Source organism: Cervus elaphus, chromosome 26 (assembly GCF_910594005.1).
Source record: "Cervus elaphus chromosome 26, mCerEla1.1, whole genome shotgun sequence".
Lineage (NCBI taxonomy): Eukaryota > Metazoa > Chordata > Mammalia > Artiodactyla > Cervidae > Cervus > Cervus elaphus.
The window spans coordinates 36,444,350-36,469,667 of record NC_057840.1 but is presented as its reverse complement, the minus strand read 5'-3'; the positions used below and the strand labels follow the sequence as shown (position 1 = coordinate 36,469,667).

Below are 25,318 nucleotides of genomic sequence, written 5' to 3'. Positions count from 1 at the left end.
TGTGAGAATTAAAGACTAACATTTACAAAGTGCCTATCAGATCAAAAAGCTACCATAGTTTTAATATTCATTTAACAAATCACTCCCTTGCAAACATCCCTCAAACAGTCAACCATGACCTATAGGATCTGGCTTCTACCTGACCTCCACTCCTACAGTCTTTTGATCTGTTGGCTCTAGAATTCCACCAAGTCCTGGAATAAGCCATGCACCTTTGGCCTCCTTCCTCTGCTTATTATGCAGATCTTTGCATTGCCACCTCAACATTCCAAACTTTGTCCAAAGCCTCAGAAACCTTCCTGAGCACCCAAAGTCCTTAGCCATGCCCTTCCAGTCAGCCCATTCTCTACCCTCTTATGTTGTTTTATAGGGCTTCTCAGGTGGGCTAGTGCTACAGAATCTGCCTGCCAATGCAGATGTAAAAGACTCTGGTTGATACCTGGGTTGGGAAGATGTTTTATGTTCTTATGTTGTTTTATATTCCTCTTTGATTCAGTGAAACTGTCAATTGCCAAATTCTTTCCCATCAGAATGTAAACTCCCTGAAGGACAGGACTTCTGTCTTTTCAACCATGTGTCTTCAGAACTTAGCACCAGAGCCAGGGTGGGGTGAGAGACAGGACTCAGGTGCAAAATTTAAGAGGATGCCAAAAATTTCAGCAACCAAGAAAAATACTAACATAATGCAAAATTCTAAAAAATAAAAATGAACGCAGAAAACCATGATGAACTATCAAAAATGTCACATAAAGAGAGGATCAACTCAGCATTTGCAGGATTCATCTTGATCCCCGCGTTGCTTCACAAAGGACTTGATAAAAATTTAACTGAGCACTTCAGTGTTGCATGCTAAGTCTGACTTTGCGACACCATGGACCCTAGGCCACCAGGAGTGGGTTGCCATTTCCTCTTGGGGGCGGGGCGCGGGGGGGGGGGGGCGCGTAAATCTTCCCGATCCAGGGATCGAACCTCTTGTCTTCTGCATTTGCTTACCACACGGCCAACTATTAACTCTTCTGGAGGCTGCAGAAAGGTAAAAGAGAGAAAACTGCAAAAGACAGGAATTCGGACACTCGGGAGCTTACATCCTTTGGCTTCATTGTGTTCTGACCAAAAGTGAAACTGGGGAATGCAATGTCACCACTTAAACGCACAAAGAATGAAAACTTCAGCTGACATGTGCGGTACAACTTGCTATAGAAGACTTAGCAATGAATACTTCCACCCTTTCTTCCATCACTGGAAAATTATGGCCAAGGGCCTTCAGACTCAGGGAGTCAGGTTTGGAACTCCTAGGGCAGGCTGACTCATTCATTCATTCATTGATTCTGGAATAGGATTACAGTGTGTGTCTGGCACTTGAAAAGAAACGAAACCCGGGAGAGTACAGTAGATATATATTTAATAAGCTTAAAAGTCCGTGATTAAAGCAAGGTGGCTGAGGAACAATGGTCGAAAATTTAAAAAAAAACACGCTTACAAAAAAGAAGCGACGGTCCCAGTCTCATCCCCTCTGCAAGGGCCCAAGGAGATTCAAGTCAGTCGGGGTCTCCCGCCACTGAGGAGACAGGACCAGCTCCGCGCGCCGGAGGGACGCGGCCCCACCCACCGCGGCCCAGGGCTCTCCGCCTCCCTCGCCCCCTGAGAGAAACGCGGGGGACCCCAGCACGCAAGCGCCAACCCGCCAACTCCAAGGCGGCCGCCCGCCACCAGCGCTTGCGCGAAAGCGCTGAGCAGGGGGAGGGGCGAAACTAGGAGGCGAGAGGAGCGCGCCTAAATCCTAGAGAGGCGGGCTAAGCCGAGCTGGGGGGAGGGTTCGTCTTCCGGAAAGTCTGCATTCTCGGACAGTCAGGAGTCGCCGCTCACCAAACTCCCGCTTGAGAAATGACCGGAGGAAGTCGGCCGCGCTCTGCACCCATCGGAGTTCCTCAGACACAAGCCGGAGCCGCCTTCAGGATGAAATTAGGACCCGCCGGAGGCCAGTCCCTCAGACGGAGGAGGAGAGCGTGGCGGGAACGCGCATGCGTGGTAGGAGCCCTCCACGTGCGGCCGAGCCGAGGCCTCCCCGCGCTCCGAGGCCCCGCCCCCAGCCTCCGCGTCTTTCCGGACGAGCGGAGCTGGCGAGGGAGGAAGGAGGCTGGGCCTGGAGGCTCGGCCCCACCTCGGCAGCCTCCCATTGGGCGCGAGTGAGGGGACGCCCTCCCGCCGCCCTCCCATTGGATCGCGCGTGCGAGCGGCGCGCCCCATTGGGCCGTGCGGATTTGGGCACCAAATTCAAAGATTTTAAAAGTACCAGCTGGCGCCTTTTGGAAGATAAGAGCTCTGAGAAGCTGGCTGCCCGCTCTCCTCCTGTGGCCGCAGCTCCCTCACCTGAGGCCGACCCCTCTGTTGCCCCTGGCATGAGCCGGCGGCCCTGCAGCTGCTCCCTACGGCCGCTCTCCGGTTCCTGCCGCTGCAGCTACGGCGCCCCGACAGCCGCCGGGCGCCCTTGCCCCTCGGACGGTGGGTGAGAGGAGAGGGTGCGAGCGGGGCGCGCCTTCCAGAAGGGGTGCCCGGCGGGGGAATGACGGTGGCGGGGTAGGAGGGGTTGGTGGGCAACGACCTGGACCCGACACCCTCCCGAGTCCGGCCGTGCGGTCCCTCGCTGGGCCTCTGGCGGGCGGGCGACGGTTCTCCCGGGACCCAGAGGAAGAAGGCAGGGGGGAGTCCGGAGAGGGGAAGCAGAGGTCCCGGGACAGGATGGCCGGCGCATCTGGGTCCCGCCGTGCCCGCGAACCGGGGCGCCAGGCCCCCCAGGGAGGTGCGGGTCGGGGCCTCCTCACCCTGGGCAGGGCTGCCTACCTCCACCCCGCGGGCCCGGGCGCCAAATGCCCCCTGCCGCCCCTCCCCCACCCCGGAGTCGGAGCTGACAGGGCCCGCGAGCCAGCGGCCCTCGGGGTCCAGCCGGGTGCCCGACCCCTCACTTCAGCGCCCCTTCTCCACGCCTGCCCCGCACTCTCAGGTCGGAAGTCAGTCCTCCCAGGTTTTCGCCACCTCAGTCTTACTGGCGGGCGCGGGAGATCGTGCTCGCTGTTATCTCCCGCCTCCGCCGGTCCGCGCCCTGAGGGCCACCCCTCCGACCCCTCGGGATTTCCAGGGTCTCCCCTTCCCCAATCCCCGCCAAATGGAGGGACCCCTCTCATCGGGTCAAGGCTCTGTTGGGGATGTCCGAACAAAAACGTTGAATTTCTCCTTTTCCCCCCCTTGAACCCAGTGAGTGACTCAGTCTCAAGGCCTGGACTGAAATGGAAGGAGGGAAAAGGACATTTTTAATGCAGAAACCCTGAATTTGTCCAAATGTAGCTGATTTTGAAGAATTTGGGAAGAAGATATGAGAAGTGAAGAATTCGTTTGGTTTGGTTTTTTCCCCTGTGCTTCTGGAGAGGCAATCTTTTATTCCAGCTCTTGGGTGGAATGGAAGGCACCCAAATGAACGCTTACTTTATCCTCTTTGTTGCTGTCTCTTAAAGAGACCCGGCTACATTCATTTTATTTTAGAAATTGTGAAAAATTTTAGAAGTTAACAGCTTGATGGTGTATATTTGGTAATCACTGAAAGACGCTCCTTTCTTTAGAAAAGGAATCTAGAAGACTCAAAAAATATTTTAACAGGTTAAGTCTCTGTCTAGAAATCCCTGACTCATAAAACCCTCTGAAATTCTGGAGATTGGTGGCTTTAAGAAGGATTTTTTTGGTCGCTTAATTCCAGTTGTCTTTACTACCTTGCCCCTCAGGAGAGTATTTGCTGTCCCCCAGATTTTTTTCTATATTTGAAAATTTGAGAAAATGAAATTTAAAAATCTATTGCATTCAAATATTTCTGAAATAGGCTTTTCTAAAATATTCTCTTGGGGGTTATGACTGATTTTTGCAGTTTATGGCAACAGGTCTTAAGGCTCTTTTAAAGGAATAGCCATGCCTCATTGATATTGGGCACATGCTGGTTATCTTGTAGGTACTGGAGGTTGTAGTACTTAAACATTTAGCATTGGGATAGCTGTAAAGATTTTTTAACTTTAAGCACTATAGTCTTTTTAACTATTACAGTTTATTATGAAATGTTAAATCTACATTGGGAAGTTAAATAGAAGTTAACTTTGTACAGTTAACTACCTAATACCACTTTTTCATGATTGGACTATTGAGTTGGTAAATAAGAGGTTTTAAAAATGCAGTGGTGAATCTTTACCAATTCCATGAGGTAGATATTATGGATATAGTATATCTCCATTTTAAAGAAATTGAAAGACTGATTCAATGTTCTAGGTCACAAAACGGCAAAAGGCTGAGCAAGGACTTTCATTTGAAGTTGGATTTGATTCCTAGGGAAAAACATAATCTGAGATGCATAAATCTGTGTAGAATGTATTTTGCCACTTTGAACTTGTTCGTGATTTAAATATAAAGAATATGAAGTGTTTGGCTTACAAAAATAACACAGTGAAAATAGATTCTGTTTATTAAACTATATGTGATGGAAACTCTGCCATGCATTTAGTCCAGTTTGGTTTTCTTACCTGCATTTTATACATGAGGAAACAAGCTTTAAGAGTTAACTTGCTCGGTTTTTTGTTTTTCACCTGAAATGCTCATGATTTAAACCCAGGGTATTCACAGCTAATATAGTATATCACCAACCTCTGTTGACTTTACCCTTCTAAAAAGATCTCAGATCCATTCAGTTATCCTAGTTGCCCTGCGGTCATCCTAGTCTTGGGTACCCAACTCTGGACTTCTGTGATAAGCATTTCCAACTAGCCTCCCTACTTTCACTTGTGTTGGATTAGCCAAGAAGTTTAAATTTTTTCACAGCAAAAGTTTTCAAGTTTTTCCAGTGTCTTTTGAAAAACCCCAACAAACTTCTTGGCCAACCCTATACCTTCCTATTAATATAATCCAATATTTTCCACAACCGGCAATCATTTGTTTATTTGTGTGTCTGTGTGTTAGTTGCACAGCCATGTTTGACTCTTTGTCACCTCACAGACTGTATCCTGCCAGGCTCCTTTGTCCATGGGACCATGGGATTCTCCAGGCAAGAATACTGGAGTGAATTGCCATTTCCTTCTCCAGAGGATCTTCTCAACCCAGGAATCAAACCCTGGTCTCCTGCATTGCAGGCAAATTCTTTACTGTTTGAGCTATAGGGAAGTCCTAGTGTGAACCAGATATCTCACTTAGAACCCCTCAGAGGCTCTTTATTACAAGAAGAATAAAAGCCAGTCTACCCTAAAAATCCTATAGCATTCTATACCTCTTCAGCGTTAATTTTCAATCCTTATCCCCCTGTTGGTTACCGAGTCACAGCCCTGCAGGCCTTCCTCTTCCTTGAAAGTTCAACACTTTTCCTTCCAGGGTCCACCTTTGTCTGGATTTTCACAAGGCTTTCAAGATACCAGGATTTCACCTTCAAAAGAACTTCTGTGGCTAGTTTCTTTCCTTCTCAAGACTCTGTCACTAAGTAGGCATTGGGTAAATGAAGTGGCAGAGCTAGACTCTTTGTTGTTCATTCGCTCACTTGTGTCCAGCTCTTTGCGACCCCATGCACTGCAGCACACCAGGCTTCCCTGCCCTTCACTATCTCCTGGAGTTTGCTCAAATTCATGTCCACTGAATCAGTGATGCCATCCATCCATCTCATCCTCTGTCGTCCCCTTCTTTTGCCTTCAATCTTTCACAGCATTGAGGTCTTTTGGGTCAGCTGTATGCATCAGGTGGCCAAAGTATTGGAGCTTCAGCTTCAGTCCTTGTAATGAATATTCAGGATTGATTTCCTTTAGGATTGACTCTTAACCCTCATCTTTCTGATTAAAGAGGCTCTGAACTGTGAGCTTTTTATATATATATGTATATATATACTTTTTTAATGATCCTTGTGACTCAGCTGGTAAAGAATCCACTTGCAATGCAGGAGACCTGTGTTCGATTGCTGGTTTGGGAAGCTCCCCTGGAGAAGGGAAAGGCTACCATTCGAGCATTCTGGCCTGGAGAAGTCCACGGGGTCGCAAAGAGTCGGACATGACTGAGCATCAGCTGAGTGTCTTTCACTGCACATTCTACCTCAGTTTTGAGCACGTGTTTGGAAATGTTGGAAATTGTTGACTTCTAAACAATTATAAAGTAGCTGAATCATTATTAACTCTGAAATTAAGGAACTGTCCATATTCTGAGAACAATGTTGAATGAAAGGGGTTCTGTAGGATAGTCTTCCAGTAACTGAGTTGTAAAGGCAGCAGAGGAAGAATGCCTTTGAAAAGAATTAAGTTTCTGAAATATAGTTTCAGTCCTCTTCCCTTTAGGATATTCCAGGTGGTGCTAGTGGTAAAGAGCCCGCCTGCCATTGCAGGAGAGACAAAAGATGGGGGTTCTATCCCTGGGTCAGAGAAGATCCCCAGGAGAAGGGCATGGCAACCCACTCCAGTATTCTTGCCTGGAGAATTCCATGGACAGAGGAATCTGGTGAGCTATATAGTCCATAGGGTCACAAAGCATTGGACACGACTGAACATGCCCATTCCCTTTAGGGAACTAAACAAAATAAAACATGTGTCTTTGTTGGTGGCTTCTTTATCTTCAGATAACATGTGTGGTCTTAGCTAAATCATATTTAATTCCTTACTTGATGCAAAAATAAGAATCTCTTAGAATTTTTTACCCTTTTCTGAGTACAAGGGAACAGCTCAGAATAATTTGTTCTAGAGTTAGGGTTAATTGGGGTAATATTTATGTCCCTAAACTTTTAATTTAAACCTAATTAGAAGAAAGTTTCTATCTACAAGGTGTCCTTTAGTGCTTAGAAGTTCTGTTCTAAGTAAAAACAGTAAATTCCGTATGAACAGTTTACCAATGTTTAGTACAGACTAAACATACTGACTATACTTAGGTATATTTACTTATAGGGTAATTGTTATCTACCTGTGATTGGTTTGCAGGGGGTATAGTATAGTAGATGGGGGAGTACATTGGAAGCGTATACGATCCGTATACTCTGCCTTCAAAAATGCTAAGCAGTTTTTTTAAACCCATCTACTATAATCCGTCCCAGCCACTACTGCCTGCCAGAAATCCTAATCCTTTAAAGCAGCAGTTCTTAACTGAGAATGGGGGAGATTTTGCCCCTGCTAACTTCCCCCACTCCAGTATTCTTGCCTGGAGAATCCCATGGACAAAGGAGCCTGGTGGGCTACAGTCCATGGGGTTGCAAAGAGTCAGACACGACTGAGCGACTAACACACACACATACACAGCTTCCCCCTACTCCCAACATTTGGCAATAAATGATTGCTGGAGACATTTTTTATTGTCCTGCTGGAGGAATAGCGGCTGCTAATGGCATCAGATAGCCACAAGTTGCTAAACATCCTGCAACAGACAGGACAACCCCCAGCAAAATTATCCTGCCCCAGAAGTCACTAGTGTGGTTAATTCGTGCCTGTGTGCTTAGGCAGATTCTAAACCCCTAGTGGTTAACTTACAAATGATTAAATTTATTGGCTTTTTAATCCTTTCTCTAAACTTCTATAGATTTTGTGATTAATTATTATAAGACTTATAATTGTTGTTTAGTCGCTAAGTCGCGTCCAGCTCATCCAGCTGTTTGCAACCCCCCTGTTCTTAGCTATTCCCAGAGTTTGCTCAAGTTCTTATCCATTGAGTTGGTGATGCTATGTGACCATCTCATCCTCTGCTGCCCCCTTCTTTTGATTTCAGTCTTTGCCAGCATCAGGGTCTTTTCCAATGAGTCAGTTATAATAATTACTAACATTTAATATATAAAAGTTTTTTGCAACTTTTATCAAATCTGTTTTGACCCTTATACATTCCGTCTTCCATTATCTTAACCATATTTCTAGAAGTATTTGATTTCTGTAAGGATGTCTCTTATCTCAGGCCCCACTCTTGATGCATCATATTTCCTTATTCTATAAGCACAGACTATATTTGTTAAATAGTCCCTTTTGTCACTATTTTCTACTCAGATATGACCAAATGTCAGATGGTATAGTTACACCAGATTTAAAAGCAGACTGTACTGAAGTACTCCCTCGAGAATAAGATGTATGTACTTATTAAGTTTTAATAATATTTTCTCACATTATACTTTGATAATTTCATAGCTTATTTCATGGGAAGTTCACAGTGCTGAAAGAATGCAAAGTGATTAAATCTGTATCCCAAATTTAAAGAATTAGTGATATGTGGAAATTTTTGCCATCAGGCATAATGTTATGTTCTTTTTGTAGGTTGTAAAGAAGAAAGTTCCACTCTCTCTGTCAAAATGAAGTGTGATTTTAACTATAACCATGTTCATTCTGGAATTAAACCAGTGAAGCCGGATGACAGTAGAAGACAAGGTTCCTACACTACTGCATGTTTGGAAGGTTCTTATAAAGACTGCATTAAAGACTATGAAAGGTTATCGGATGTTGGGTCCCCAGTTGTGAGCCCCAGGATTGTAGAACTTGAAACTGAAAGCAAGCCATTGCATAACAAGGAAAATCAACGCATACAACAAACACGTGATAGTTCAAATGACATACAAGAACTGGAGACCAGCGGATGTTATGAAGACAGTGGCTACTCTTCATTTTCCCAACAAAGTGGCCTCAGTGAACATGAAGACAGTAGCCTTGCCCTGGTGGAAAGTTTCAATGACAGTCCACAATCCTGCCTTCTACGGACGCAAAGCCCAGACCAATATCCCAACAAAAACTTGCTGCCAGCTCTTCATTTTGAAAAAGTGGTTTGTTCAACGTTAAAAAAAAATTGTAAACGAAATCCTAAAATAGATTGGGAGAAGCTGAAAGAATTTATATCCAGTGGAAATTTTAGACTACAGAATATAATTGGTAGGAAAATGGGCCTCGAATGTGTAGATATTCTCAGTGAACTCTTTCGAAGAGGACTCAAACATCTCTTAGCAAATATTTTAACACAACTCAGTGAGATGGACTTAATCAAGTAAGTATTGTTTCTCTGAGTGTATGTATTAGTATAATCCATGAGCATTTCTCTTATATAGCTCAGCACTGCCAGCTCATGCAAAGATAGTACTGTAGTCTTGCACTGTAGTTTTAACTGAGGTGATGAAAGTATGCTTTTAATCCAGTTACTTCAAATTTCATATTATGCTAGTGAAGGCTATTTCTATTAGGTCAGGATCTTTGTTTCTTTTGATTCTGAAATTGTTGATATGTAAGCTACATCTTTTGGTCATAACTATAAAAACAACAGCCTAGGGGTCTGCTGTATGGGTCCAATGGGAATTTGGTTTTTGTCACACTTGAAAATATGAAGTAATTATTTCTGTTCTTTTTAGACCATTTTCAAGTTTAAAAGTGATAAAAATGCAGAAACATACACATGGGTCTGATTATGACTATTTCTTAGAAACCTTTTACTGACTGCCCTTTCTTCCTTATCCAACCAGAGAAAACCTTTTAGGATGAGATAACGAGAATTAGGGCTTCCCTAGTTTGGAGAAGGCAATCGCAACCCACTCCAGTACTCTTGCCTGAAAAATCCCATGGACCGAGGAGCCTGGTAGGCTGCAGTCCGTGGGCTCGCTGGGAGTCGGACACAACTGAGCAACTTCACTTTCACTTTCACTAGTGGCTCAGTGGTAAAGAATACAACTGCCAATGCAGAAGACTTGGGTTTAGTCCCTGGGTCGGGAAGATCTGGAGAAGGAAATGGCAACCCACTCCAGTATTCTTTTTTTTTTTAATTGGAGGCTAATTACTTTACAATATTGTAGTGGTTTTTGCCATACATTGATATGAATCAGCCATGGGTATACATGTGTCCCCCATCCTGAACCCTCCTCCCATCCCACTCCAGTATTCTTGACTGGGAAATCTCATGGACAGAGGAAACTGGCGGGTTGTAGTCCATGGGATTGCAAGAGTTGACACAACTTAGCAACTAAACAACAATTGAGAATTAAAATGATTATCCAGAGTATTGGATTAGATTGCCTCCAACTTGGTTCATTTTTGGCTTTTTGAAAAAATTTTAAAGGTACTCTTTGTTACTTTACACAGGTCCATGAAATATAACTGAACGAAAACAGGCACAAGTATTGATTTTTATTATTGACTAGCTTCTTGAGGGATAATCAACATCACAACATTTTTGTTAAAATGGATTTTTTAAATTGATTTCTACTAGTAGCAATGTGTCAAATGTTTAAAATTTGTCTAATGTTAATAAATAGCCAAATACACAATGGGGTTTCTGATTTGATATTTGTGGATATTGTGAAAAAATGAAGTGTTCAGGTTCCTAAGCCTAGATCTACTTAGAATTGATGTTGAACTTTTTAAAAGGCGGCGGTGGTGGGGATTCTGTAGAACCCTAGCCCCATTTTAGGCCAATTAAACCCAAGTGACTAGGCATGGGCCATCCTTAAATCTCAAGTGCATGCCACAGGCAATTCTAAGTATAGTCAGGTTTGAGAAGAACTGCTAATAGAAATTTCTTTTTTGCACTGGTTGTGTTTCTGTAATATATTCATCTTAGCCTTCATGGTGCTTAATTGTTTCCTTTATAATCATTTACTTTTCCAGTGTGTCTAAAGTGAGCATAACTTGGAAGAAGATTCTGGAAGATGACAAGGTGGCATTGCAATTGTACAATAAAGCAATACAAAGAATTACTGTAAGTCTTTGCAGTTGTTTTAATTTTAAGATATAATAGCTCTCTACCTTTGAAATGGGAGAGGGAAATAGTAAAGATAACAGATGATCTGGAAATCCTTTACATTCATAACTCATTAAAAAAAATTCAAAGATAAAGGGGCTGGGATTTTATCTGTTACAAAGTAGTAAAGTTATCTATATTTAGAAGATTTTTAATGTAGGAAGGGAATTCATTCACTTTGCAAAATACTTAGTAACTTTGGAGATGTTTCTGAGAATAAAGATCAACACACAATTAAAATTTCAGACTTAGGAGTTGGCAGACTAAGGTCAAGTGTTGCTTAAATTCTCCACGTTCAATTTCTTTATCTATAGGCTGATATTAATGAAAAATTTTGTACCTCAATAGATTGTTTTGAATCCATTCATAGCACTGATGTGACACTTGAACGTGACTATTGCCATCTACTGGTGGGTGGAAAGAATGACCTTTTGTTCTGGTGGTTGCTAAGTTGTTAAGTCACTTCAGTCATGTCCGACTCTGTGCGACCCCATAGACGGCAGCCCACCAGATTCCCCGTCCCTGGGATTCTCCAGGCAAGAACACTGGAGTGGGTTGCCATTTCCTTCTCCAATGCATGAAAGTGAAAAGTGAAAGTGAAGTTGCTCAGTCGTGTCCGACTCTGCGACCCCATGGACTGCAGCCTACCAGGCTCCTCTGTCCATGGGATTTTCCAGGCAAGAGTGCTGGAGTGGGGTGCCATTGCCTTCTCCATGTTCTGGTGGTAGTGCTTTATAAATCATGTATTAAATGCTGGGTACTAAGTATGTAAAGTTGCTTTCTCACAGTTTCTGATTTGTAGTTTCTCTCAGTAACTTAGTTGTTAGGCTTTAAATGTTTGAACAGTTGTGGGTGACTGTGCTTTAAGCACATGCACATAAATTGAATACAGGAATAAATCCTTTATATTCTCATTTGCCCTTTTTTACATATACAATTTCTGATTATTGAGAATATAGGAGGATATTTTTTAATCCTATTCAAACTTTTTTTTTTAATTAGGAAAAAAACATTAAGTTTTCACCACATGCTTCGACCAGAGAGTATGTTTTATTCAGAACTCCTTTAGCATCTGTGCAAAAATCAGCAACCCAGACTCTCCCCAAAAAAGATGCTCGAACTAAGTTACCTGATCCAGGTGATCAGAAAGGTTCTACTTACAGTCGACACAGTGAATTCTCTGAGGTAATTTTTTGTTTATCAATAAATTGGAAACATGAGGTGTTTATTGTTAAAAGGATTTAGAGTAAGAAAACCATTTATGACTCAAGTAATCAAATTAGGAAAGTACACAGAGATGTCTTTCTATGCCAAAGATAATAGATATTATTTGGCATTAAACAATGACAGTGGTGTTGATCTCTAATTTAGAAACACTTAAGAAAATAAGGAGAGACCTTGAAGTCTCTTCTAAAACTTAAATACTACGTTTCACAATTACTGTCTTTGATAACTAAGGAAGAGAGCTAAGCAAAAAGTCAATTTTATCAGGCACTACATAGATAGGGAAACATGGTAACTTTCACAGCTCTGTAAAGTGAAAGTGAAGTCACTCAGTCGTGTCCAACTCTTTGCGACCCCATGGACTGTAGCCCACCAGGCTCCTCCATCCATGGGATTTTGTAGGCAAGAATCCTGGAGTGGGTTGCTATTTCCTTCTCCAGGGGATCTTCCCGACCCAGGGCCTGAACCCGGGTCTCCTGCGTTGCAGGCAGGTGCTTCACCATCTGAGCCACCAGGGCATCCATAGCTTTGTAAAGGTAAACGCTATATGATGGGAAAGGTTTCTTTTAAAAAGGACTAGAGCTAGTGGTGAAAGAGCAGCCAGCTCCTGGTTTCCCAGGAGAGGTGGCATCGATGTGGGAGTGGCATTTATGAACAAGAGCATATTTGTAGCATTAAGCAGTAACCACTGGGTCAGCTGACAGTGGTCTGTTCCCGCATTGAGCAGTAAGCTCCTGAAAGGCAGGAGTTGTGTGTGACGTTGGTGCTTTATACATGTATTGGGGAAGTGCCCTTGTTTTGACTAGCTAAATTACATTCATTTCTTAGTAAAAATATGTGTATGAATTTTCTTCTTTCTAGGTTGCCAAAACTTTGAAAAAGAATGAAAGCCTTAAAGCCTGTATTCGCTGTAATTCACCTGCAAAATATGATTGCTATTTACAACGGGCAACCTGTAAACGAGAAAGCTGTGGATTTGATTATTGTACAAAGTGTTTGTGTACTTATCATACCACCGAAGACTGTTCAAATGGCAAGCCCCTAAAAGCCAGTTATAAAATGGGTCCTTTGCCTGGTACTAAGAAAAGCAAGAAGAATTTACGACGATTATGATTGCTTATTACATCAATTGAAATTGATGATGAAGGTTAGTTAGAAAAATGTTAGGTTTTAATTAAAAAAAATAAAAAACATGATGTTCAATTTTATGTTGAAATCAGTGTAATACATGGGATTTTTCCCCCTCAGTGAAAAAAGAGGGTACACAACTTCTTAAAATATTTTACAATTTAATAGTGAAAAAATTTTAAATTCTCAATGTAAATCAGAAAATATAAATATTTTGAGGAAAAAAGGGAAACTATGATGATTGTGATTCAGAGGTAAATTAAAATTCATTCCATTTTATGGTAAAGGAAGACCATGTCATTTTACCTAGACAGTCTTAAAAGTAAATCTTCTTTACCATCCATTGACAGATTATTTTATTTGCCAAATTAATAATATCTATTGAAATATCAACTTCTGGTGTCTTAATGTAAATGTTTTGTCACCTTTGTTTAACCTCTTTTAGAGTGTATTTCCCAAAAAAGTATCCTTTGTGAAGTTTTGCTTGTTTTCCTTCTTTATAAGTTTGTATGTTTTAATATTTTGTACATATGTAAATATTTCTGTATTTTTTATGTCAGAGTAAGAAAATAAATGTCTTCTGTATATATGTAAGTAATTTTTTTCCTATTATGAATAAAATTGTTATAAGCTTGATAAATAACAAGAGTCTTTTATGTAGGTAAACATTTAAATCTTAGAAACAGCTGAAGAAGCTGTAGGAGACTGACGTGTGGAAAGGCCTTGAGTGGGTCTTTGTCTCCTTATTGGGAACCTTGTGAGATTATTGTTCAGTCACTAGGTCCTATCCAATTCTGCAACCCCATGGACTGCAGCATGCAAGGATCCTTTGCCCTCTACTGTCTCCTGGAGTTTACTCAAATTTGTAGAGTTCTATATTCCAGTTTCAATTTTCTCACCACCCAGTGTCTTAGTGGAGTTGGGTCTTGAAATAAGCATCTTAGGATGGTTCAAAGCAAGACCATAAAACACACTTTGGGAAATACTGGTGTGTGTACTCATTCATCACTTTTTCACTCTCTTCTTTCACTTTCAAGAGGCTCTTTAGTTCTTGATTTCTTTCTGCCATAAGGATGGTGTCATCTGTACATCTGAGGTTATTGATATTTATCCCTGAAATCTTGATTCCAGCTTGTGCTTCATCCAGCCTGGCATTTCCCATGATGTACTCTGCATATAAGTTAAATAAGCAGGGTGACAGTAGGCAGCCTTTACCAATTTGGAACCAGTCCGTTGTTCCATGTCCAGTTCTAATTGTTCGTTACCTGCGTACAGGTTTCACAGGAGGCATGTCTAGTGGTTTTCCCTAATTGAAGCCTGAATTTTGCAATAAGAAATTCATAATCTGAGCCACAGTCAGCTCCAGGTATTATTTTTGCTAAGTGTATAGAGCTCCATCGCCTGCAAAGAATGTAATCTGATTTTGGTATTGACCATCTGGTGATGTCCATGTTTAGTTTGTCTCTTGTGTTGTTGGAGGAGGGTGGTGTTTGCTATGACCAGTGTTTTTGATTCAGATTACCTTGATTCATCTCATCAATGGGCTTCTCAAAGGCTTAAGGGCTTTGACCTTGATCTCAGCAGAAAACCAAGATAGAGGATTTATCTTAAATGGATTTATGGGTGTGTCTTTCTAATGCAATAAAGTCTCCAATGAAGTTAACAATGGTTTTCTTAAAGGAGCTTTGTAAAATCAACAAACAAAGCATTAAAGTATGTAATTTGACACACACATGCCTGAAGCCATCACTTGCCAGATGAAGGTAATGAATATTACCATTTTTTCCTGCCCATTTGTAATCCCTTCTGTTAGTCCACTGATCTGTCACTGTAGATTACTTTTCCTTTTCTAGAATTTTCTATAAGTGAAATCACTTTGTACTGTGCGACTACTTTCAATGAATATTACTTTGAGTTTCATTCATTTTGTGTGCACAGTAATTCATCCTTTCTCTTAAATATACTGTCAGATATGCCAGTTTGTATGTATGTTCACCCTGGTAGTTGGATGTTTGGATATTTCACCCATTTTTTTGCTACCAAAAATGAAGGTGTTATAATCATTTATATACAAGTCTTTGCAAGTTGTATTCTTTAGTTTCTCTTGGCAAATGTCTAGAGGGGCTTCCCTGGTAGCTCAGCTGGTAAAGAATCTGCCTGCAATGCAGGAGACCCCAGTTCAATTCCTGGATGGGGACGATCCACTGGAGAAGGGATAGGCTACCCACTCCAGTATGCTTGGGCTTCCCTTGTGGCTCAGCTGGTAAAGAATCCACCTGCAATGCAGGAGACCTGGGTTTGATCCCTGGGTTGGGAAAATTCCCTGGAGAAGGGAAAGGCTACTCACTCCAGTATTCTGGCCTGGCCTGGAGAATTCCATGGACTGTATATAGTCCACAGGGTCACAAAGAGTTGGACACGACTGAGCGACTCTCACTTTTGCTTTCCAATATCTAGTAGTAGAATGTTTGGGCTATATAGTCATTATATGTTTAACTTTTTTTGAGAAAATACCAAAATGTTTCCAAAGTGACTACTGTTTTATTTATTTTTGGCTGCACTGGATCTTCGTTTCTGTGCTTGTCCTTTCTCTCGTTGCGGTGAGCAGGGGCTACCCTTTCTTTGCGGTACACAAACCTCTCATTTCAGTGGTTTGTCTTGCTGCAGAGCAGGATCTCTGTGGCGCACAGGCTCAGCAGTTGTGGCTCATGAACTTAGTTGCCCCTCAGCATGTGGAATCTTCCCTGATCAGGGATCAAACGTCCCCTGCATTGGCAGGCGAATTCTTAACCATTGGCCACCAGGGAAGTCAATGAGTACTATTCCACATTCTCACAAGGAGTGTTTTAGCGTTCCATTTACTTGATGTGCTCATCCACACACGGTATAGTCTGTCTTTAATTTTAGCCTTCAAATGTGTTTGTAGCAGTATCTCATTGTGGTTTTAATTTACAGCTCCCTGATGATGGTTGCCATTGTTATTTGCCATCATACATTTTCTTTGGTAAAGTGTCTATCAAATCATTTGTATGTTATTATCGATATTTGAGAGTATACACTTGGTACAAGTGCTTTATCAGAGTTTGTCTTGTCTTTCATTTTCCTAGTGTCTTTGGAAGAGTTTTTATTTTTGATCATATATAAATTATTAATTATTTGTCTTTAATACATCATGCTTTGAATGTTACATCTCAGAAATTTGCCTAACCTCAAAACACTATCTGACATAAATCACAGCAGGATTCTTTATGAACCACCTCCCAGAGTAATGGAAATAAAAGCAAAAATAAACAAATGGGACCTAATTAAGCTTAAAAGCTTTTGCACAATGAAGGAAACTATAAGCAAGGTGACAAGACAGCCTCCAGAATAGGGGAAAATAATACCAAACAAAGAAACTGACAATAAATCTCAAAAATATACAAGCAGCTCATGCAGCTCAATACCAGAAAAACTGCCCAATCAAAAAATGGGCCAAAGAACTAAACAGACATTTCTCTAAAGAAGACATACAGATGGCTAACAAACATGAAAAGATGCTCAACATCACTCATTGTCACAGAAATGCAAATCAAAACCACAATGAGGTACCATCTCATGCTGGTCAGAATGGCTGCTATCAAAAAGTCTACAAACAATAAATGCTGGAGAGGGTGTGGAGAAAAGGGAACCCTCTTACACTGTTGGTGGGAATGCAAACTAGTACAGCCACTCTGGAGAATAGTGTGGAGATTCCTTAAAAAACTGGAAATAGAACTGCCATATGACCCAGCAATCCCACTGCTGGGCATACACACCAGGGGAACCAGAGTTGAAAGAGACACGTGCACCCCAATGTTCATCATAGCACTGTTTACAATAGCCAGGACATGGAAGCAACCTAGATGCCCATCAGCAGATGAATGGATAAGAAAGCTGTGGTACATATACACCATGGAATATTACTCAGCTATTAAAAATGCATTTGAATCAGTCCTAATGAGGTGGATGAAACGAGTCTATTATACAGAGTGAAGTAAGTCAAAAAGCAAAACATCAATACAGTATATTAATGCATATATATGGAATTTAGAAAGATGATAACAATGACCCTACATGTAAGACAGCAAAGGAGACAAAGAGATAAAGAACAGACTTTTGCCCTCTGGGAGAAGGCATGGGTGGGATGATTTGAGAGAACACCATTGAAACATGTATATTACCATATGTGAAATAGATCGCCAGTCCAGGTTCGATGCATGAGACAGGCCGCTCAGGGCTGGTGCACTGGGAAAACCCTAAGGGTTGGGATAGGGAGGGAGGTGGGGGAATTTGGGATGGGGGACACATGTACACCCGTGGCTTATTCATGTCAATGTATGGCAAAAACCACTACAATACTGTAAAATAATTAGCCTCCAATTAAATAATTTTATTTAAAAAAAATTTGCCTAACCTAAGAGCATATGTATCTTTCTCCTATGTTTTCTTCTAGAAGCTTTCTAGTTTTAAAATTCATATTTAGGTCTGTGGACCATCTGCAGTTTACATTTTGAATACAGTGGGAGGTATCATTTGAAATGAGTGTCCACTTGTTCCAGCATCATTTGTTGACAAGACTCATTTCCTTACTGAAATGTCTTTGCATCTTGGTCAGAAATCAATTTTACATAAATATGAGGGACTGTTTCAGGGCTCTATACTGTTTAATTGACCTATTTGTCTCTTGAACTCCAAAACCACACTGCTTTGACCACTAGCTTTATAAGTCTTGGAATGAAGTAGTGACAGTCCTTTTCTATTTAAAAAAAATTTTTTAAGTTGTTTGTCTATCATAGATCCTTTTTATTTCTACATAAATTTTACAATTAACTTGTCAATTTCTACAAACATACAAATTGGGATTTTGATTGAGGTTTCAATGAACCTATTCATCTATCACATTAGATGAGAGGAGAGAATTGTCATTTTGACAGCACTGAGTTTTCCAACTTGTGTACATAGTCGTTCTTCCATTTACATCTTTTAAAATGTCTCTTAGCAGTTTCGTCTTTTTTTTTTTTTAGCAGTTTCGTCTTTTAATTATCATGTCTTACACATCCTGTGTCAGATTTATTCCTGTTTTATATTTTAATGCTATTGTAAATGGTGTCTTTAATTTCAGTTTTCAATTATTCATTGTTAATATATTGAATTGTAATTGACTGAACTTGTAGTCCAAAACCTTGCTAAACTCAGTTACTGGATTTTCTATGTAGACGATCTATATTTTCTGAAAATTAGGACAGCTTTATTTCTGCCATTACAGTCTATATGCGTTTATTTCTTTTTCTTGCCATATTATACTGTCAAAACTCCAGTAAAATGTGAATAGAAGAGCCTTTAAAATATCCCTCAGTGAACCCAGCTTCTTGGTATTTACAACTTTGTGTAATCTCTTACACTCCCTCAGGTTTGGTCTACATGACTAACAGACTAACAGAAGTGATGGCATGTCACTTCCAAGTCTACGTTGTAAAAGACATGGTAATTTCTACCTCCCTTCATTTCTCTCATCACCCACTGGGGGAAGGTCCATTGTCAGCAGCCTTGGGAGGCCCACACTGTGAGGAACTTAGGTCTTTGAAAGAATTGAGTCTGTGAGTCTTCTTGAAAGTAGGTCTTCCAGTTCCAGTCCAGACTTCAAATTTTAGTCTGACGTCCTGAGTACAAACAGTCACCCAACTAAACTGACCCCAAATTCCTGAACTCCTCAGATAATATATGTTTATGGTTTTAAGCCCCATAGTTTGAGAATGATTTGTTATGCAATTATAGACGACAAATGCAAAATGGGCATACCTTCCTAAGGAGCCTTGGACTAGAGAAAGGTGAATAGAAGTCTTTCCTTACACCATTCAATTAGCTGCACTAATCATTATTAAGAATGTGAAGTCTTCCCCAGGGCTCTGAGATGTGTAATTACCTGACCTGAAATCAACATTAATGTGACTACAGGAGGCTAAGCCATCTTGCAGCTGTGTAGAATGTCCCTGAATAAAGAACACATACTCCCGCACCAAAATAGATCACCAAAATGGACTATTGTAAGTCTGCTACAGGGAGAATGAATAACTCACAGATGTTAGTGCTTTCATGGTGACTGATACATGTAGTATTTTTTTTTTAATGATTCCCCCCCACCCCCTTTTTTTAACAGAAAGTCACACTACTGGCTTTAAGCTTCCTAAAATGTCTTTGTGTTCTGGTACCCAGGGAAATCCTATATGTTTTATGGATTGAATCTAAATAAATTTTATGTCAAAAGATTTCTGGGGATTCTGCTGGTGGTCCAGTGGCTAAGACTCTGTGCTCCCAATTCTGTGGGCCCCTTTCAATCTCTGTTCAGGGAACTAGATCCTACATACCTCTGCAATTAAAAAGATCCTGCACGCTGCAAGGGAGATCAAAAATCCTTCATGTGACAACTAAGACACGGAGCAGCCAAACAAATAAAAATAAATAAATACTAAAAAAAGAGAGATTCCTTAGGTGGTTCATGTTGTGGCAAGAATGCATAACTACATTCAGAAGGCCCTTGAGCTGACCCTGGTCAAACGCCATCTCTCCTGGGAGCTAGTCTCCTAAATGACCGTCTTCACAAGGCTTCTCTGGTCAAGCGAGTGAGCAGTCTGTACCCTCAAAGTCGCTTGTGGCCACTCTAATATAGTGCTGGGACCAACTGGTATTTCTGATTAGTTAAAGCGGCCATCTAGTGGCAAATGCTGCTTCACTGAGGCTTTTATTCTAAAGAAGAAAAGTTCAGGTTTGGCAGCTCTGGAGTAGTTCTGTCCTCACTTAAATGGTAGAGATTATATTCTTGGATTTCTGCTAAAATCTCAATGTGTTCATCGGCACTGGCCTTGTGTGAGTGTTCGCTTCGTCATATTCCACTGGAGCACAGACCGTACTCATATATTAGGACTAAAGCCTTGCTTGCCTTTGACCAGGGTTCATGTTAAAATGTTAATCTGACACCCAGAGTTTGGCATTTCCATGTCCTCTACCTGGCTGAGAAGTTTGTCAAGCCGGGTTCATACAACTCAAGGGTCTGCCTGAAAGATTGCATATGAGAGGCAACAATGATAGTTCCTCCACTATTACTTAAAATTTAAGAAATTTAAGCTAATTTCTTAAAATCATAATCATACCTTGATTGCTTGCCCTTGTCCCCTTTTCCTCAAATTCGGCTTCAACATTGTAAATAGCACTATGCCACTAGATGGCGCTCTAACAACATCTCGCCCCAATTTGCTCATTCCTGTGACGTTTAATGTAAAAAGGGATGAAATAATGTTCCTGCTTTTCTATTCAATCTGTACTGTCTGATTATAGCATAAAGCCCACAATATAGTGTTTATCTAGGATAGGTAGCTATAAGTTATTTACCTTTTGGTCTCAGGTATCAAGAATGAAAGACTTCCTTATCTTCAACACTTAACGTCCACTATTTATATTCAAAGTTGAGATTTGCAACTGGCCAATGCAGCAGCCGCAGGAAGCTGGCAAACACTTGAAATGCGGCTCATTCAAATCCAAAAGGAGATGAGCTGCAAATATAAAATACACCGCAGGTATCAAAGACTTGGTATGAAGAAAAACAAAATCTCATGAATAATTTTTATGCTGACTGACTACTTGTTGAAGTAACAATATACTAAGTTAAATAAAATACTATAAAATAAATCTTGCATATTTCTTTTAATAATTTTTAGTGTGGCAACTAGAAAATGTTAAGTTACATATGCGGCTTGCATTATGTTTCTGTTGGACAGCACTGGTCTAAGATCACACAACAAACACGTATCTGAAGCATCTTTTCTGGCTCCATAGCCCAAAGAGATCACACTCTAGTACCCTAGTACCTACATCTACCGTACTTTCTAAAAAAAGTTTATTCTAGGTATAAAGATAGGGCGTCCCTCCAGGCTCAGCTGGTAAATAATCCACCTGCAATGCTGGAAACTGGGTTCGATCCCTGGGTTGGGAAGATCCCCTGGAGAAGGGAAAGGCTACCCTCTCCAGTATTCTGGTGTGGAGAATTCCATGGACTATACAGTCCATAGGGTCACAAAGAGTCGGACACGACGGAGCAATTTTCACTTTCACTTTCAGGTAGAGAGATAAGAGGGTATTTGCTGGAAAATGAAGAAATAAAGGTCATTTAAATAGACTTGCATACGTCTCTCCAGAGCCCCCAACACGCATGGCTTGGCAGCAGCTTGCTCCTCATCTGACCTTCGCCCCTCCCTCACTCTCAAATTAACAGGTCACAGAAGGCCAGGTCCTGTCTCCCCATCAAACAGAAAATGCTTATTAAGTATTTGTGGAAGAAACGAATAAAAAGAACGACTGACTGTGGATTCAGGCTGGCATCTCTGAAAGTCAATGAGTACAACTGAACTTGAACTTTGCCTCCACATCACTGGTGGAACCTTCTGTGACCGTTTCCTCAGGAATAAGCTTTTCCTTTCTTCCAGAGCTTTGGGGGCCATAGGGATCCTATAGCTTGAGGTTTGCAAAAATACTGTTTGTTAATGCCTTGTTTTGGTTATGAGGGTTTATTTTTGGGTCAGTGTCATTTTACTTAGTGGACATAGATGAGCATGTCCAGTTACACTTCATCATTTGGTTTCAAAAAGTTGATAAAATGGACAAAGTCTGAAAAGAAATGATGGATCATCAGTATGAAAGGGAAGAAGAAGGAAATCACCCCCTCCCTTCTTTTAAAAACTGATGATTAAACTTCCACTGCATTTCATTAATGTAATTTTACTCAGTCGTTAAGTCATGTCCAACTCTTTGTGGCCCCATGGGCTGTAGCCTGCCAGGCCCCTCTGTCCTTGGAATTTTCCAGGCAAGAATACTGGAGTGGGTTGCCATTTCCTTCTCCAAAATGTAATTTTATGCTGCCAATATTCCAGGAGTTCCTTTACTACTGTGAAGAAAACTAATTCTCATCACCTGTTTTCTTTACATGACAGAAAAAAAAACCAACTTTTATTTCATGTCAAGAGCTAGGCAAACGCCATAAGAAATCATTTTTTAAAGAATTCAGAGTAGGGTGGCAGGAAAGGAAACTCTGAAGTGGTGCTAGAGTTCATGACCACCTAAGGAAACATGTACTATTATTGACCTAACTTCAGAACACAGTTTAGTTTATTTCTAAGGACTAGTACTATTTTTTTTAGGGCTTCCCTGGTGGCTCAGCAGTAAAGAATCTGCCTGCAGTGCAGGAGTTTCAGGAGACACTGGGTTGATCCCTGGGTCTCGAAGATTCCCCTGGAGGAGGGGATGGCAACCCACTCCAGTATTCTTGCCTGGAGAATCCCATGGATGGAAGAGCCTGGTAGGCTACAGTTCACAGGGTCGCAAAGAGTCGGACACAACTGAAGCGACTTAGCATGTATGCACTATTTTTTTAAAGTAAATTTATTTTTTAGATTTTTAAGTAAAAGTTATAAAAATATTCCCATATTTTTAAGGATGAGCTTTTTCATTCCAGAGGATGAATTAGCACTGAAATGAGTGGAGGATGGATTGTACGAAGATGAACGAGAGCTTCCCTGGTGGCCCAGTGGTAAAGAATCCACCTGCCAATGCAGGAGATGTGGGTTCAATCCCTGGGTCAGGAAAATCCCCCGGAAAAGAAAATGGCAATCCATTCCAGTATTCTTGCCTGGGAAATCCCATGGACAGAGGAGCCTGGCGGGCTGCAGTCCATGGGGTCGTAAAGACTCAGACACGACTGAGAGACTGAACAACAAATGCTTATCGTGCTGGGACTGAGAGGAGAGTGAAGGGAAGCATAGGAGGGGACAGTACTGCCCTCCCCGTCTCAGCTACTTGAGCATAGGAATTCAGCGTGGTGACTTCATACCAGACACGGTGCAGGCACGTTCCACCAGTCAGTCCACATTTAAGACCTACTGCCTTTAACCACAGGAGTGTATAGTCTGAGAAGTGAAGACATAGTGTTTTATAGCAGCTTTTGCTTGGGAGATGAGAGTAGGGAGCACAGAATCAGCCCTTAGGGCCTTAGGAGGGTATACACCCAGGAACTCGTGAACACTGCAAATTCCAGCGCCAGGAGGAGGGGAAAGCCACATCTCCTGCCAGCAATTCCTTCCTGAGCAGGCGATGTACAGTAGCTTCCTGATCATGTTTTTTGACATTCTGACAAACACTTTTTTAAATTAAAATGATTTCTAGGAAAAATTGTAATTCTGATATTCATTTTTGGAGATTTTACAAGATTGCTTCGCAGAGCTGTCCCTGTAGATACTTTGTCAGATGTAGCCAGCATGTGAGAGACCTACGTCGTGTTGACTGTTTATTCTTACTCAGTATTCTTATGTCTGGTTCCTGGAAAGTTTTCCAGCCATTCTTATGAACTTGCAAACTTTTCTAGAGCGCACAATATCAGGGAACTTGTTCTTGTCTTTTCCTGTTGCCCTTAAAGTTTCCTTGTGTTTCTTTCTTGGGTTTTCCACCAGAGGGCATACTAAACCTAGCTAACTTACAGTTTGGTGTGGGCACTTTTGGGGCTTCCCAGGTGGTGCTAGTGGTTAAGAACCTGCCTGCCAATGCAGGACACATAAGAAACGCGGGTTTAGTTCCTGGGTTGGGAAGATCCCCTGGAGGTGATCAGGGCAACCCAATCTGGTATTCTTGCCTGGAGAATCCCATGGACAGGGGAGCCTGGTGGGCTATGGTCCAAAGAGTCACTTCTGAAGTGACTTAGCAAGCATGCATGGGCACTTTTAATACAAGAAGTGAAACTTTTTGGAATTACTTAGAATGGTTCTAATTTTATTACTCCAAGGTGTCGTGATTAAGAGCAGAATCTCTGAAGCCAAACTACGTGAGTTCAGATCCCAGCTCTACTATTTACCAGCTTGTGATCTTGGTAAGTTCCTTAGTTTCCTTTCTAATCATCACTGTTCTTACCCTAATAAAATGAGAATAACAACCTACCTCGTAGGATTAAATGACTGTGGATGCATACATAAAGCACTTAGAATCATGCCTGGCTTAGAGTAAGCATTAAAAAGTGAGAATAGCTATGAAAATTTATGAATATGGCAATTTTACTTACCTGTGAGTTACTTGGAAAACACCAAAAAGTTGAAAGCTAGTAAAGAATGCTAATTACTACCATTTTTTGAGCATCAGTGGTGTGTCGGATCCTAGTGATAGCATTATTTCCGTGCAGGGCTTCCCAGGTTGGGCTAGTGATATCACCTGCCAATAAAGGAGACATGAGATTCTCCTCTTGGGTCAGGAAGATCCCCTGGAGGACATGGCAACCCACTCCAGTATTCTTGCTTGGAGAATCCCATGGACAGAGGAGCCTGGTGGGCTACAGTTCATAGGATCACCAAGAGTTGAACACTGAAGCCCAACAGTCATAGGAGGAAGAAATCTGTGTCAATTTATTCACTGATCCATCCAGAGCTAGACCAGTGGCCAGTACACTGGAGGTGTTCAAGATATATGTTGTAAATGAATGTAAGATAATTGGTATGAACCTGTGTTTTCAGGTAAGAAAACAGAGGCTCAAGGAATTGAGGTAAGTTACCTAGGATCACGCAAGTAGGTGGAATATGTTGTGTCTAAACCCAGATTTGTCTGATTTCAAAAAACATCTTCTTTCCATAGAGTTTTCTTACTTAGAAAAAAAGTTGAAGGGATGGAAAAAATGAGCTTCTGGTTGATTCTTGTAACTGAAATATCAGGCTACATTTTTATAGCTACTGGGGGAGAATATGAGACATTCCCTTTAGTAACACTTCTGAGGATGGTTAGCTCCAAGATTTAAACAGTGCTTAGCAAAAAATTAATCTGAATGAAGGAATTACTTAATTACTCTCAAGTAAGTGTAGCCTATATTCCCCATTCACACTTCCCCTGGGGCGTTTTGCACCCTATTTCCCATAATGGAAAGAGAATAAGCAAAATATAAAGAAAAAAGAAATTTGAAAACTTGCTTGCACTTAAATACGCTTTTTGGAGGGCACAACGGCTGGTTCAGACTTCATGTTCCATATGCGTTTGTTGAATGCCTGAGGGTGAGAGGAAATGGAAACAAATAACTGGGTTAAGGATTCTAGTGCCTTGATAGACCACGTGGGTCTGCTGCCCAGCTGCAACAGCATCTGAAAAATTGCTAACAACGCTAGACCTACTGAGTCTGATTCCACAGTTT

General features: G+C 41.4%; 1 protein-coding gene across 2 annotated transcripts; it reads left to right on the top strand.

Moving 5' to 3' along the window:
* Positions 1–1,791: 1,791 nt before the first annotated feature.
* On the top strand, positions 1,792–13,138 carry FBXO5 (F-box protein 5). Of its 2 annotated transcripts, XM_043888535.1 has the most exons (5): positions 1,797–2,502; positions 8,283–9,000; positions 10,608–10,698; positions 11,743–11,925; positions 12,826–13,138. In XM_043888535.1, exons 1-5 carry the CDS (start codon positions 2,022–2,024, stop codon positions 13,075–13,077), a joined length of 1,725 nt encoding a protein of 574 aa, XP_043744470.1. In that variant the 5' UTR covers positions 1,797–2,021; the 3' UTR covers positions 13,078–13,138. The 2 variants fall into 2 exon arrangements, with proteins under 2 accessions (XP_043744471.1, XP_043744470.1); XM_043888536.1 differs by lacking the exon at positions 11,743–11,925 and having other exon boundaries at positions 1,792–2,502.
* Positions 13,139–25,318: the final 12,180 nt, after the last annotated feature.